We start from the raw sequence: 16,235 nt of genomic DNA, 5'->3' as shown, positions 1-16,235 counted from the left end.
ATGATAAGGATCAGGGTGGACAACTCTGAGGTCTCTGGCCAGGACAGCTATATAATTTGCAGGATCCTGTGCAAAATGAAAATGCAGGGCCCCTTGTTTAAAAATATATATAATATAAAATTATATATATATATATATATATATTTAAATTTTATTACATATATATTAATTTCAGGGGGGAAGATAGCAGAGCATTAAAGCAAGCACGGAGTTCTGAGCAAGAGGCCCTGTGTGACTGCCCAAACCGGTCCCCGCTATGAAGCCAGCCTGTCCCTGGCAGCTGGGACCAAAGAACTGTGGCCTGGGAGCCAGGCACTGCTGTATACTGAGGTCACAGGAGGGCATGCGACCCAGGCCTGGCTGCCATGAAGACCAGGACCAGGACGGTGAGGGTTTAAGAACAAAGAGGGAGTGGGTGAGTGACGCTGGAAGGAATGTGGGTCTCTTTCCCAATGCCTCTGGGGTCTTGCCCATCAATCTACCATCTCACTGAAGCTGCCTTGTGTAGATTGTGAGATAACGGCTAAAATAGAAAACATGACAAAAAGAGGCCTCTTCCTGCCGGACAGAAGGCTGTAGAGGGTCTTGGCTGGGAAACATGAAGTGTGAAAAGGGGACCAAGGCGAGATAAGGCAAGAGCTGGGTCCGGAGGGCCTGGAGAGCGCCAGGTGGAGGATTCTCAAGGCTGCAGTAGGCTTAGGGACAGCAGGCGCCACACAATTTGGGCGTCTGAGAGGGGCACGTAGTCGGACATCCGCTGCTAGAGGTCGTCTCGGGACTACCCCGGGAGAGCACCTAGAAGGCGGACACCAGCGGCGGATGCGACCAATCAGGCCGCGGGGATGTCCAAGCATAGTCAACTTTTCCCAGGGGCTGGGCCAGCGCAGGCGTGGTCTCGGGGATGGGCGTGTCCCCTCCTTCGGCGTCCCCACCTGAGGCCGCCCGCCGCCCCGCCCCTGCCGAAGGCGCACTCGCCCCGCCCTGAGTAGGGTCCGCCTGATGAGGGCGCGCGAGGTCGCGGCCCGGTGCGCAGCCGCAGAGGATCACTTCCGGGGGCGGATCGGCGGAAGTGAGGGCCGTTGAGGCTGCGCGGCCGGCTGTGGTAGGAGGGGCCGTAAGGTGAGTGAGTCCCGGAGCTGGAGTCTGAGGTAAGACTGGGACCGAGTGCCGCTCGGGAGACGGGAGCGCGGCCTCCCGGCCCGACTGTCAACGCAACCTAGTGTCAGGCGTTGTGACACTAGGAGCCCGCGGCTCCTGCTCCCGCGCCAGTTCTCGCGGGAGCCCATGTTGTCGGCCTAGCTTGGCTGGGAGTGGGAGGACTCAATGCCCGTCTTCGATGGCTGAGCTATTGCAGAGGCTCCTTAGGCGGCCGGGCTACTTCGGCCGCCTCGCTTCTTCTGGGACCCGAGGACCGCCAGGGCCGGTAGCGAGAGCTTGGCCGACCTTGGCCCCATGGGGTCGGGACGTTGCGGGGGAGGGGAGGCGTGTCCCGAGCGAGCTCCCCGCAGCGGCTCCCCCAGCGCAGCCGCTTGGGGCCCACGCGGACTGTAGCTCGGCGGGGCGCCCGGTACCGGGGTGACGAGAGCAGGCTCTGCTCTGGAAGAGCCCCGAGCCTTCTGCGGGAGAGCGTGTGTGGACAGGCAATGACAGCGGCCCGGAGAGGGGTCGTGGGAGCGCGGAGGTGCTGAGAACCAACCAGCGTTGCCGGCGAACCGGGGGAAGTCTAGCCGAAGACCCTTGGGACGAGGAGGGGGTGAAGGCCAAGCCCGTGTTCCTGTTCGTTCCCGAACAAACGTCGAAGTGCCCACTGCGGACGAGGCAGGCACTGTGCTGTGCCTGGGGAAGGTTCTGCCCTTCGGCAGACAGCACGTTACACGGGGACCTCATTACTGTTGTGAAAGGACTCCGAAGGAAACGTGGGGTGCTGGGGGGGGGGGAGGGGGGCAGTAAGGACCTGTCAGGGAAGGGGAGGCGATGCGTGATCTGAGCCCTGAAGAATGATGAGCTTGGTGAAGAAGATGCTGGCGTTTCCAGCGGAGGGAATAGTGCTGTGAGGCGGCCAGCGTGGCTGGAGGGTTAGGGGAACGCAAGCGGGGTGGCTGTCAAGTGCGCGAGGGCCCAACTGTAGGCCTTGGGGTTTTGTCTAGTGAGGTTGGGCCCGATTGTGGAGGGCCCCGCAGGCCATTCTGTGTAGATGTGATCCTGTTGGTTATAGCAAGCCGGGGGTGGGCTAAACAGAGGAGGAATGTGTCCTAGAAAGATCTCTCTGGCTGTTGTGTTAGGCCCAACTGAGTCTTTGGAAGTAAGTTTGGAGAGGAAGTGGCTGTAGTGCCTAGAGTGGGAAACAACAGGGAACCACTGTTCCGTGGAACCTGTGGCAGCACTGACATTCACCAGAGCCTGGCACAGCGGGACTTTGATAAAGGCTTGAGCTGTATGGAGTTGAGCCCATGCAGAAAGTAGCAGGATCTAGACCAGACTTGAAGTGCTTTCTTCTGGTGTGCCCACCGAGTGACCTTAGACAGTTCCTTTCCTCTCTTCAGCCTCCTTTCCCCGTGTGTATCATAAAGTGAGTGCATTCCCAGCCCTCACGACCCCGTTTACCTTCTGTGCTCCTCTTTACGCCCCTCTCAACTTCCTGTCTCGGACCTGTGCTTTTGTTGCTGTTTTTCATCCCTTCCTACCCCCTCTGAACTCACCATGAGGTTGCGGGGCCAGGAGCCTGAATTCACCTGGCCACCTGTTTACTGTACCTTTCTTAAGCAGCGATATTCAGCCTTTGCTAGAATTATGTATTCAGGTCCCATTTCTCTTCCAGATTGTGAGTTCTGTGAGAGCATGGGTGTGTCTTACTGCTTCCAAAGCCCCTACAGGGCCTGGCACAGAGTGGGTATTGTTAGTGTCTGATGAACAAGGGAATGAGTCCATCGATTGCATCTGCTCACCGTCAGGAGCAGCTGTGACCCCATCCGTCTGTGTCTTGTTTTAACAGTTCATTAAGTACTTTAAAATCCTGTTTCACTCATTGATCCTTAAGATAATCTAGGTGGCAGCTGTTCTTGTCCCCTTTACATCTGGAAAAGCCAACCTTCAGAAAGGTTATATGGCCTGCCTGAGGCTAAAAGACCTGTAGATAGCTAAGCAGGATGAACATTTGGATCTTTTCCCTGTAGCTCAGTAGATTCAGATTGGCAAGAGCTGGCTGTTCATTCTCCATTTGTCTGTTTTACATCTCCCCCTTGCCAGGACCCAGCAGTGCTAGGCTTGGTGGCACGTGCTGGGCTTTTACATCCCTTCTTTAAGAATGATTGCTGGGTTTGGATGGTACCTACAATTTGGCTTTGTAACTACCAAAGGAATCCCCCCCCTTTTTTTTTTTAATGTTTGAGAGAGGAAGAGAATGAGTGAGGAAGGGGCAGAGAGAGAGAGGGAGACAGAATCCCAAGCAGGCCTGTCTGGCACCATCAGCACAGAGCCCAATGTGGGGCTTGAACTGTTGAACTGTGAGACCGTGACCTGAGCCGAAATCGAGTGAGATGCTTAACTGACTGAGCCACCCAGGCACCCCCCAAGAGAGGTCTATTTACATCTTTACCAGTACAGTCAAACCTTGAATTGCGATTAACTTGTTCTGCAAGTGTTCCGCAAGACGAGCAATCATTTCTAATAAATTTTAACTTGATAAATGAGTGATGTCTTGTAATATTGGTAATATGTGACACCGAACATCACATGATCGCAACTGAGCCAATGGTTCTTGAAATTTGCTTTGCTATATAAGTGCTTTGGGTTACAAGCATGTTTCCAGAACGAAGTATGCTCGCAAACCAAGGTTTTACTGTATTGCCTCAGGAAAGCTCCCAGAGTTAGCCAAGCTCATGCGACGAGTCCGGAACAGAACCTTTAAGAGTCTGGATTTGGAGCCATTGTTGGGTGAAAGCAGTCTCTTGGGCTGTTTTTCTCAAACCCTGTGAAACATCAGAGCATACCAAGGTTTCTGACTTGATACCTTAGTATAAGGTATACTTCTACCTTGGTATAAGTCATGGCTCTGCAGGACCTGGTTTTTGTGGGACTTGTGTGCTGGCCATCGAGTACCCACTGTGGGGATTGTTTCACAGGAAGAGAAATCTGGTGTTCCTTAGGATGGCCTGATATGAAGGAGTCACGCCTCCAGCCTCCCCAAGCCCCCAGAGCTGCCCCGCAGCTGCCTTGTCCTTCAAGTGCAGGAGCCGGTTGAAATGTCGGCAATGGAAGCCAATGTGGTAAGGGGCATTCCCAGGGCAGGGCTGTGGTGGGGAAGAGTTGAGCCCTGGGCCTGCTGAAGTTCTGTAGGAAATTCTGAGACTCTCCAGTTAATTTTTCCTTTCCCCTGGAGGCGACCCTTCCACATACGCCCACCTCCCGCCCTCCCACAGATAAAGCCAACTCTCGTCTTTGAGGCAGTTGAGGAGCCAGCGTGTTTCTGCTTTTCGGTGCAGAGGAAAGGGAGGGAAGCCTACGTGATCCCTACACCCAGCTAATTCCTCACCCCCCTTCACTGATCCTCCCAGCATTGGCAGTGCCTTGGCAACAGCAATATCCCCTTAAGTGGCTGGCCAAGGTGAAGACTAGCAACTGGGGAACCTGCCCGAACTCGTATTGAGACTTGACTAACCCCCACACTGCACCGTGTCCCTGGGATTGGGGACTTCAGTCTCCCTGCTAAAGGAGAGGGGAGTAGGATGGGAGAGTAGTTAGACCCATCTCTGAGATTCCTTGTCACTCTCTGCTTTAGACCATCCCAATCTGGCAAAACAAGCCACATGGAGCTGCTCGCAGTGTAGTGAGAAGAATTGGGACCAACCTGCCCCTGAAGCCGTGTCCCCGGGCATCCTTCCAGGTAAGTGTACTGGAAGGGCAGGTAAGTAGAGGCTCAGAGACTGTGGCAGGATGGTGCTACTTCTGTGCCCCAGACTCCTTGGTGTTGCTAAGGCAGGTTGCCTTCCTGATCACTTTTTCATTTTGTCAAGAAATACTAAGTACAATACAATGGATACTGGTCACTGTGCCTTCCTGATTGCACATGAAACTATGACCACAACTGTCAGACTTCCAATTTGTTTATAAATGAATAATCTTGCATTTTTTAAATATATATATTTTTTACCGTTTATTCATTTTTTGATAGAGACAGAGAGTGAGTGGGGGAGGGGCAGAGAGAGAGGGAGACAGAATCTGAAGCAAGCTCCAGGCTCTGAACTAACAGCACAGAGCCTGACACGGGGTTCGGACTCACAGACCATGAGATCATGACCTGAGCTGAAGTCGGACGCTTAACCAGCTGAACCACCCAGGTGCCCCTAATCTTTGATGCCACTGGGGCCTTTAGCACCCACTCTGCAGCAGATTCTTCCCTAGCCCATCTCTGAGATGTACCCCCCCCCACCCCCCGCTTCTGCAGTGGAAAGCTAAGTAGCATTCTTTAGACCCAGCTACCTCCCTCCTCTAAGAACTAATGGTTAAGTACCAGCTCCTGGCTAGGTGCTTAAGGTATATACATTTGGGGAACTGAGGCACAAGTACTTAAACATTCTGCCTACACAGATGTGACAAATATTTCTCTGAAAAGATATGGGTCCAGGTGGAAACAGAAATGAAGGAGGTGAGTTTCTGTATCAGATGCTGAGCTGTGAAATCTGTAGCTCATTTTGGAGTCAGAAGTGGTGTCAGGGATAGTATTAGAGGCAAGAATGGAGTTAGAAGTGTGTGGTATGAGTGGCTGTCCTGTGACCCAGATTGCCAGTTATCCAGAACTGCCTAAAGGGTATGGGCAGGATGTGGTCCTAGCTGCCTGAAGCATCAGAAACAAAGGGAAGCACAGCTAGGGAATGTAGGGACTCAGTGGATGTTGCCCCCACACTTGGCTATAACCTCTTCAGTCCTTTGGCCAGATGCTGCTGGGCAGGGACAATCAAGGGCACAGGCTCCCACAGAGCAGGAGTATGGCATGAGTAGTAGGAGTAATGCTAGCTAACATTTACTGAGCACATACTGTGTGCCAGGCACTATGCTAAGTACTTTATATATATTCATTTAATTGTCAATAGTGGAGCAGCACTCTGGAAAGGAAAACAAATGGAGGCTTCCCCTAAGTGGCCCATCTTAACAGTAACTTCTGGGTCAGTGGAAGTCCTTTCCTGTGTAACCTTGGAGCATCACATCACTCCTGTGAGATCCAGGTTCCCTATCTAAAAGCTGGAGCTATCAATTCCTGATCTACCTGCCAATTTGTAGCAGAAACATCTGAATTTAACTCCTGTATAGATGGGTTTTTGAGAAATTATTCCTGGATTTGGTTGTAAATTCCTTTAAGGGAATCTTGCTGATTTATTTTTTAAATTTACCCATTACCCATACAAAATATTATGGAAAATAAAAAAGGAGAAAGGAAAATAAATTACATGTAATCATATAATAACTATTAATGTTTTGGTGTAGTTCTGTTCCATCCTTTCATAGGTGCATGTTTTTTCACTTTGATATATTCAAAGCATGACAGAATCCTCCTAACTTTTCATTTAACAGAGTCACTCAGCCTTGTCTGTTCCCTGATTGTTGTTCACTGGGTTGAGGGGATATTTTAAGGAATCCTCTTATTCTTTTGGTATAATCATTTCTTGTTATTTAAATCTAAATATTCAAATTATCAAGTTTGCTTAACACAATGTTGCTATAACAGTGTAGATCCCAGTTAGCTACAGAGGTGTTATAAGGAGGCTAGCCAGGAGAAACTTCCTGTTGATAACAAACAAGACTGTTGTCTTTGCACCTGTATTCTCCCAGCCAGAGAAAGCAAGATGCTCTTAGTGGCCATTTCTGTTAAAAGGCATCTCTGGCCAGTCCCACTGAAGACTCCTTTGCTCTAACTAGGGGCAGCGAATGTTTTCTTTAAAAGACCAAATAGGGGCGCCTGGGTGGCGCAGTCGGTTAAGCGTCCGACTTCAGCCAGGTCACGATCTCACCGTCTGTGAGTTCGAGCCCCGCGTCGGGCTCTGGGCTGATGGCTCAGAGCCTGGAGCCTGTTTCCGATTCTGTGTCTCCCTCTCTCTCTGCCCCTCGCCCTTTCATGCTCTGTCTCTCTCTGTCCCAAAAATAAATAAAAAGTTGAAAAAAAAAAAATTTTTAAAAGACCAAATAGTAAATATTTAAATGTGTGGGCCATAACTACTGTTACAACTACTCACTTCTGCAGTTGCAGCTTAAAAGATGTCACAGACAATACATAAATGAATGGGTATGAACTTTTCCGATAAAACTTTATATGTAAAAACAGTTCCCAGGGCGCCTGGGTGGCTCAGTCAGTTAGTGTCTGACTCTTGGTTTCTGCTCAGGTCATGATCTCATGGTTTATGAGTTTAAGCCCCACATTGGGCTCTGTGCTGGCGGTGTGGAACCTGCTTGGGGTTCTCTGCCTCCCTGTCTCTCAAAAATAAAACATTTAAAACAAAAAACCAGATCCCAGTCCTACCCTAGGCTGCCATGTTTTGCTTGGAAGATAGACTCAAAACTGGTCTCTTCACTCTCTCATGCATATTCCACACAGCAACCAGAGTAATCTTTTAAAATCTGATTCTTAAAATCCTCCAGTGGCTCTTATTCACTTTCCAGCCTCTTGCAAATCACCCTCCATCCGTAGCTCTGTCCAGTTGTGCTGAGCTGTTTGTAATCCCACAAACTTTCTTCTGACCTTTTATTCAAATTGTTTCCAGGAAGCCATCCTGGTACCCAGGACTGAATTAGGTGCCCCCCCCCCCATATGTTTTGCAGTCTTTGATAGTCTCCTCATGATTTCAGTAATTGTTTTTTGATGACTTTTGCTTCCCTGTAGACCCTGCCCAACATCTCTGACCTGTGTCTGAGGGATGTACCCCCAGTCCCTACTCTGGCTGACATCGCCTGGATTGCTGCGGATGAAGAGGAGACATATGCCCGGGTCAGGTAGCTGAGGCAGTAGCTGGTCTGCTGGGAATAGGGAGGGAGCTTCTTTCCAGATGAGGTGGCAGGCAGCAGGGAGAGTGTTCAAGAGGGGCCGAGGGCAACAAAAGCTGTGGGCTCTGAACCTGGCTGTGTTACTCTTGTAGCAACGAGTGAAGGAACTTTAGAAGGGGTGCAGTGGCTGGCTGTCTCTGCTGACATACTTGTCTTTCCCTGGTCCAGGAGTGACACACGGCCCCTGAGGCATACCTGGAAGCCCAGCCCTCTGATTGTCATGCAGCGTAATGCCTCAGTGCCCAACCTGCGTGGGTCTGAGGAGAGGCTCCTGGCCTTGAAGAAGCCAGCCCTGCCAGCCCTAAGCCGCACCACAGAGCTGCAGGATGAGTTGAGCCACCTGCGCAGCCAGATTGCTAAGATAGTGGCAGCCGATGCAGGTAGGAGCCCCTGAGTCAGGGCCAGAATATAGCAGGCTGTTCCTTTTACCCTGGCTCTTGGTACAGGATAAGGGTAGGAAAATGATGGTCCATGATTCAGGGGGACATAGGCCCAAAACTCTGGGGCTGTTCTGAGGCCTGACTAGCCTCTGGTACTCCTTGGGTGGTTTCCATTGGCCATTTGGGGCTGACTGGTTTGGTTAGGAACAAAACCTTCACTTTACCTGTGACCTCAGGCAGATTCCCTCCCTTGGCCACAAAAATCAATACCCTCATCCAAGTGTCTTTAACATCACGTATTCCGTGAGCCCTCCAGCAGCTTTCATTTTTAATGAGAGATAAGCATTCCCCACCATTGAGAGAGCTATCCCCTTTGAGCACTTATCTTCCGTTTCCTTGTTCTACCAGAGACCACCTCTCCATCCCTCCATCTGTCTGTAAGGCAGAACCGCTGGAAATAGACGGGAGTCTGTCTTGACCTAGTGCATGAAACATCAACATGTGGATCTCGCCCCAGTTGCCCAGGGTTTATCCTCCTGTTCCTTCCATCCTCACTTTTCTGGTCCTTGTTAACTTAAGGTTTGGGAGCTATGACTTCATCTGTTGGTACAACACATGAAAATCATATGGCAGTTATATAGAGGAATTATACTTGAGTTTTTCATTTATATGTTGGCTACATTTTTGTCATCCAAGAGACAAGCTGAAGTAGTTGATGAAAAATGAAACTTAAAAATCTTTTTGTTTTGGAAATTCTCCCTTAAGGTTTGAGAAACTAGGAGGACTGTCACCATTCTCTTTTGGCTACTTCTTCCAGTCACTCAGAAGCACTAGCCCAGTTAGAGAAAGGACAAATTCTGACTTTGGTTCTGTTACTGTTGCTTTGGTCGAAATAGGGCTGTCACTCCATAGCCCACTGCAGAATGGGAGGGAGATTTTAGGTGCCTAAGCCTTTACGGGGTGGATTCTTCCACCCTCCCAGAACACTGGAAGAACTCAGTGCTTCTGTATCTTCTTTAGATCCTGAGAGGGGAGGGTAGTGGAGGAATCCTCCACTGGCTTACACGGACTATCCCGGGCTCTCCCAGAAGGTCACGGTGTCAGCCCAGGAAATGAGTGTTGTTGGTAGGCAGTGCTTGTGGGGAGAAGATATTACTGCCGTGTTCTAGCCCAATGTCCATCCATGCCTATTGTTTTCTCTTTCAGCTTCGGCTTCATTAACGCCAGATTTCTTATCTCCAGGAAGTTCAAATGTCTCTTCTCCCTTACCTTGTTTTGGATCCTCATTCCACTCTACAACTTCCTTTGTCATTAGTGACATCACCGAGGAGACCGAGGTAGAGGTCCCTGAGCTTCCATCAGTCCCCCTGCTTTGTTCTGCCAGCCCTGAATGTTGCAAACCAGAACACAAGGCTACCTGCAGCTCGTCTGAAGAGGATGACTGTGTTTCTCTGTCCAAGGCCAGCAGCTTTGCAGATATGATGGGGATCCTGAAGGACTTCCACCGGATGAAACAGAGCCAAGATCTGTAAGTATTTGATAAGGAGCTCTGGTAATGTATTTACTGTTTAAGTCATTTTGGCTAGTGGCCTAGTAGAAACTTACATAGTAAGTCCTCAGTAGTGGCTATGATTTACTCCATTCACAAAACTAGCTTGCTTGCTTAATAACACCCCGGGCTCTGGTTTGAGGAAAGAGCAACATTTTACATTTGGTTGGGTGATCTAACTCAATCATTGGTAGAGATTTATCTAATCCAACTTCTGTCCCCCAGAGGGGCTTCACCACTTTAGTTCTTGCTGGTGACAAGTGTCCCCATGCCCCACCCTTCAAAATAGGGTTGCATAATAATTATTTTAGTATCTCAAACTGGGTTTTTGATAGATGGGAGAATTCCAAAATGTCCCCTGGGGTACCTGGGTGGCTGAGTTGGTTAAGTGTCCAATTCTTGATTTCGGCTCATGATCTCACAGTGTTGGGATAGAGCCCTATGTTGGGTTCTGTGCTGACAACACAGAGCCTGCTTGGGATTTTCGCTCTGCCCTTTCCCCACTCACGCTGTCTCTCTCAAATAAACATTAAAAAATATACAGTGGTCCCTTCTTATACAAGCCAACTGGATTAGCCATTTGAAACTTATGAACTTGGCTGCCCATCAGAATTTGTTAAAAATACACCTTTAAACTTGCTAAAGCAGAACCTCCAAGGAATGGAGCCCTAGGTATTTTAAGTGGGGGTGCGAAGGAGTTTAGGAAATACCTACCTTGAGAAATTCACCTCGCAGAGGAAGCCCTAGAGCTCCAGCCAGAGGGACTCACTACCTTGCAGTGTTTCTCCAAGTGTAGTCTGAGCTACCTTCGTGGGATGCACCAGAGAAGCTTGTTCACATGCAGGTTCCTGAGCACTGAAACACTGAAGTTCAACATCCAGACCCCAAAGGCTGGAGTGTGCAGCTATTTGTAAATGCAGATAAAAAAGCTCTTTTGGGGGCTGGGACATGAAGTTTGTCTCCTGAGTTGGAGTTCTTGTTGAAGGGAAGGTTACTCACCTTGGTATGTCTGGCCCCCAATTACTTGTAAAGGCTGACTGACTCCCTCATTGCTTCCTGGATAGTCAGTCCTTTAGGGAAGTCATTTTTAACCTCCCTTCTTGGGGCCTAGGCTGGTTGGTCATACCCACAGTTCCTAGATCTCCTGCATTCCCAAATTCAGCTCCTGCTTCCTTTAAGCTGATCTATGCCTTTTTCTTCTGGTCAATGTTTTATAGAATGACTCTCAAACTTTCTGTTACTTGCCTCTTCACCATATTAGATCCAAACTCCTTCTCCCACTTATTTAATAGAAAGAACTGAATTGATAACTAAAAATGAGAAAGTAGCCCCATCAGCAAAGATTCAGAAATGTGACAGATTGATGTTAGTTAACCCTTACACCTAGTAAAATGACTTCATAAGGACATGTGTAATTTAAAGCACCTATTTTCTAGGTATCTAGGACACTCTTTTATGATGTATCAGGTATTCAAACCTACCCCAATCTGGAGTTGATTCTGTTCCCAAGGCTCCCTTATGATGTGAATACTTTACTGTGAATTCTAGATCTCTTGTAAAAACCTCAGGGAAGGGGCATTTGGGTGGCTCAGTCAGTTAAGTGTCTGATGTCGGTTCAAGTCATGATCTCACAGTTTGTGAGTTCAACCCCGCACTGGGCTCTGCACAGTCAGCTTCAGATCCTCCATCTCCCTCTCTTTCTGCCCCCTCTCTCTCCAATATAAAAATAAACATTAAACAAAACCTCAGTGATAACAGACGTAGGATACTTACCCGATAAAAAGTTCAAAATGGTCATAAAGATGTAAAACTGGGAAGAAGATGGGGAGAATGGATGAACACAGAACTTCAACAAAAAGATAGAAAATATATGAAAAATACAAGTCATGGAGCTGATGAACACAATAACTGAACTGAATGAAAACACGAGAGGGGTTCACCAGCAGACTAGATGGAACAGAAGAAAGGGTAAGTGAACTCAAACACAAAGCAATAGAATATCTCCAATCAGAGCAGTAAGTAGGAGGAAAAAAAAAGTGAAGATAGATTAAGGAACTTAAAGGGGCAACATCAAATGGATTAACATTCTCATTGTAGGGCTCCCAGAAGGAGAGAGACAGAAATCTTATTGAAAAAAGAGTGGCTGAAAATGCCCCTTAATGTGGGAAAGGAAACAGACGTCTAGATCCAGGAGGCCTGGAGAGTTCCAAATAAGATGAACTCAAAGAGACCCTAAAAGCAGCAAGAAAAAAATAACTTGTTATGTAAAAAGGAACCCCCCTGTAAGACTCTCAGTACATTTTCCAACACTTTGCAGCCCAGGAGGGAATGAAAGTGTATTCAAAATGCTAAAAGAAAAATTCCAAACAAGCAAAGTTATCATTCAGAATTAATTTCCCAGACAGTTAAAGGAGTTTATCACCACTAAATCGGCCTTAAAAGAAATGTTAAAATGACCTCTTTAGGCTGAAAAAAGCACTAATCAGAAACAGGAACACATATAAAAGAGCAAATCTCACTGGAGAGATAAATGTAATAAAAATAGTGGATTAATCACTTGTTAAGGTTAAAAACACAAAAGTAAAATAACAAAGACCTAAAAAAAACAAAAGTAAAAACGTAACTGATTATAATAGTTAAGGGATATGCAAGAAAAAATGGTGAAATGTGATCTCAAAAATGGGAAGGGGGAGTAAAAATGTTGAGCTTTAGGATGCGATCAAACAAGTTGGCAACTGTTTTATCAATTTAAAATAGACTTATGGATAGGAGTTCTACTTAAGGCTCATCTTAACTACAAAACAAAAACGTAAATATACACTAGATAAAAAGGAATATAAGCATACCACTAGAGAGTTTCATCAGACCACAAAGGAAGAGAGCAAGACAAGAAAGGTACAGAGAACTACAGAAACAGCCAGAAAACAATAAAATGGCAAGTACATACTTACCAATAACTTTTTTTTTAATGTTTATTCTTGAGAGAGACAGAGTGTGAACAGGGGAGGGCCAGAGAGGGAGGCACAGAATCTGAAGCAGGATCCAGGCTCCAAGCTGTTAGCACACAGCCCAATGTGGGGCTCAAACTCACAAACCACGAGATCATGACCTGAGCCGAGGTCGGATGCTTAACCAAGCCACCTAAGCACCCCAATAATTATACCCAATACTGTAAACAGACTAAATATGCCAGTCAAAAAACAGTGGCTAAATGGGGCAGCTGGCTAGCTTAGTTGGGAGAGCATGCAACTCTTGATCTTGGGGTCATGAGGTTGAGCCCCATGCTGGGTGTAGAGATAAATGAATGAATAAAAACTTTTAATGTTTATTTATGCTTAGGAGAGAGAGAAAGAGGAGGGGAGAAGCAGAGAGAGGGAGACAGAGGATCTGAATTGGGCTCTGTGCTGACAGCAAAGAGCCCAATGTGAGGCTCGAACACACATACCATGAGATCATGCCCTGAAGTTGGACACTTAACTCACTGAGCCACCCAGGGGCCCCAAAAAGGACTAAAATCTTAAGAAAAAAAAAAAAAGGCTATGGCTAAATGGATTAAAAAACAAAACCTAAGTGCTGCCTACAAGAGACTCTTTTAGATGTAGGAACACACACAGATGGAAAGTGAAGAGATAGAAAAAGATACTCCATACAAATGGAAACCAAAAGAAAGCTGGGGTAGCTGTAACTTAGAAAAAAATCGACTTCAAAACAAAGATTGTAGTAAGAAACAAAAGGGGTTATATAATGATAAAGGGGTCAATCCAACAAGAGGATATAATATTTGTAAATACTTATGAACCCAATATAAGAGCATCTATATGTATAAATAAATATTGACAGACATGAAGAGAGACAGCCATACAATAGTAGGGGACTTTAATACCCAACTTGCATCAATGGATAGATCATCCAGGCAGAAAATAAAACATCAGCCTTATGTGATGTTAGACCAGACAGACTTTACAGATATATACAGAACATCCCATCTAAAAGCAACAGAATGTACACTCTCAAGTGTACATGGAACATTTTCCAGGATAGATCATATGGTAGGCCACAAAACAAAGAGGACTGAAAACCTACCAAGCATCTTTTCCAGCTCCAGTGATAAGAAACTAGGTATCAGTGGCAGCTCTTTCTGCCCATGGGTTCTGTCCCGTGCTTTAATAAAACCACCTTATTTGCTAAAAAATAAATAAATAAATAAACTAGAAATCAGTTACACAAAGAAAACTGGAAAATTCACAGATATGTGAAGATTAAACAACATCTATGAAACAACTTGAGAATCAAAGTAGAAACCAAAAGAGAAATAAAAAAATACCTTGACACAAACAGAATGGAAATACACCAAAATTTATGAGATGTAACAAAAGCAGTTCTGACAAGGAGGTTCACAGCAATAGTGCCTATCAAGAAGCAAAATTCCCAAATAACTTTATACCTTAAGGAACCAGGAAAAAGAATAAATGAAACCCAAAGTTAGTAGAAGGAAGGAAATAACAAAGATTAGAGCAGAAATAAATGAAAGACTAAAAAGCAACCGAAAAGATGAAAGAGGTTGTCCTTTGAAAAGATAAAAAATTGACAAACCTCTAGCCAGAATCACCAAGAAAAGGACTCAATATCAGAAATAAAAGAGATTACAATACCACAGATGTACAAAGGATGAGACTACTATGAAAAATTATGTGCCAACAATGGACAACCTAGAAGAAATGGGTGAATTCCTAGAAACATACAATCTACCAAGACCGAATCATGAAGAAATAGAAAATCTGAACAGATTGATTACTAATAAAGAGATTAAACCAGTAATCAAAAACCTCCCAATGAAAAAAATCTAAGACCAGATGACTTCACTGGGTGAATTCTACCAAACATTCAAAGAAGAATATCAATTCTCAAACTCTTCCAAAAAACAGAAGAGGAAGGAACTCTTTCAAACTCACTTTACAAGGCCAGCATTATCCTTACACCAAAACAAGGACACCAGAAGAAAATACAACTATAGGCCAATATTCCTGAACACAGATGCAAAATTCCTCAACAAAATATTAGCTAACTGAATTCAACAATACCTTAAAAGGATCATACACCATGATCAAGTGGGATTTATTCAGGGGATTCAAGGATAGTCTAATATCTGCACATCAGTGTGATAAACCACATTAAGAAAACCAAAGATAAAAGTCCTATGTTCATTTCACAAGATGCAGAAAAACCTCTCAAGAAAATTCAACATCCAGTTGTGATAAAAACTCTCAACAAAGCAGGTATAGAAGGATCATACCTCAACATTTCAATAAAGTCCAGAAATGACAAGCCCACAGCTAACATCACACTGAACAGTAAAAGCTGAAAGCTTTTCCTCTAAGATCAGAACAAGAAAAAAATGCCCACTCACCACTTTGTCCTAGCCAGAGCAATCAGGTGAGAATAAGAAAACCTATCCAAACTGGAAAGGAAGAAGTAGAACTGTCACTATTTGCAGATAATACACAGAATACCTTCAAGACTCAAAAACAAAATGGTTAGAAGAAATGAATTCAGTAATTTGCAGGATACAAAATCAGTAAGTAAAAATCTGTTATTTCTATACATTAATAACAGACTACCTGAGAAATTTTAAAAAACAATCCCATTTACAACTGCATCAAAAAGAATAGAATACCAAGGATTAATTTTAACCAAGGAGGTGAAAACTACAAGATATCAAGGAAAGAAATTAAAGGAGACCCAAATAAATAGATATTGGGAGAAATTAAAGAAGATACAAATAAATATATATTCGGAGAATTAATATTGGTAAAATATCCATACTACCCAAAGCAGTCTACAGATTAATGCAATTGCTATAAAAATTCCAATGGCATTCTGCACAGAACTAGAACAAAGAATCCTAAAATTTGATTTGGAATCCCAAAGACCCCAAATAGCCAAAGCAATCTTGAGAAAGAAGAAGCTGAAGGCATCACACTCCCTGATTTCAAGCTCTATTACAAAGCTATAGTAAATAAAACAGTATGATATTGGCATAAAAACAGAAACAGTTCAATGGAGCAGAACAGAGCCCATAAATAAACTCACACATATATGGTCACTTTACAACAAAGGATCCAGGAACATACAGTGGGGAAAAGACAGTCTCTTCCATAAATGGTGCTGGGAAAACTGGATAGCCACATACAAACAAATGAAACTCAACCACTGTCTTAACACCACATGCAAAACTTAACTCAAAATGTATTAAAGACTTGAATGTAAGACCTGAA

The 16,235-nt window shown here is 45.5% G+C and overlaps 1 protein-coding gene across 3 annotated transcripts in view; it reads left to right on the top strand.

Moving 5' to 3' along the window:
* The first annotated feature begins 1,060 nt into the window (after positions 1–1,060).
* MTFR1L (mitochondrial fission regulator 1 like) overlaps positions 1,061–16,235 on the top strand; it is a 19,000-nt gene continuing 3,825 nt past the window's right edge. Inside the window, exons 1-6 of one of the 3 annotated variants that reach the window (XM_047083820.1) lie at positions 1,061–1,119; positions 4,122–4,265; positions 4,778–4,882; positions 7,871–7,980; positions 8,200–8,411; positions 9,618–9,939. In XM_047083820.1, the coding sequence (XP_046939776.1) occupies positions 4,242–4,265; positions 4,778–4,882; positions 7,871–7,980; positions 8,200–8,411; positions 9,618–9,939 (773 nt within the window). In that variant the 5' untranslated portion in view covers positions 1,061–1,119; positions 4,122–4,241. Of the gene's footprint in view, positions 1,149–3,499; positions 4,266–4,777; positions 4,883–7,870; positions 7,981–8,199; positions 8,412–9,617; positions 9,940–16,235 lie in introns of those variants that run through there. The other 2 variants (XM_047083818.1, XM_047083819.1) reach the window with 2 other exon arrangements.

Source organism: Lynx rufus, unplaced genomic scaffold (assembly GCF_022079265.1).
Source record: "Lynx rufus isolate CCGP_SWC_20201006 ecotype Redwood Valley unplaced genomic scaffold, mLynRuf1.p SCAF_2, whole genome shotgun sequence".
NCBI classification, from domain to species: domain Eukaryota; kingdom Metazoa; phylum Chordata; class Mammalia; order Carnivora; family Felidae; genus Lynx; species Lynx rufus.
The sequence above is the reverse complement of the archived record's forward strand: the minus strand, read 5'-3'. Positions and strand labels throughout refer to the sequence as shown.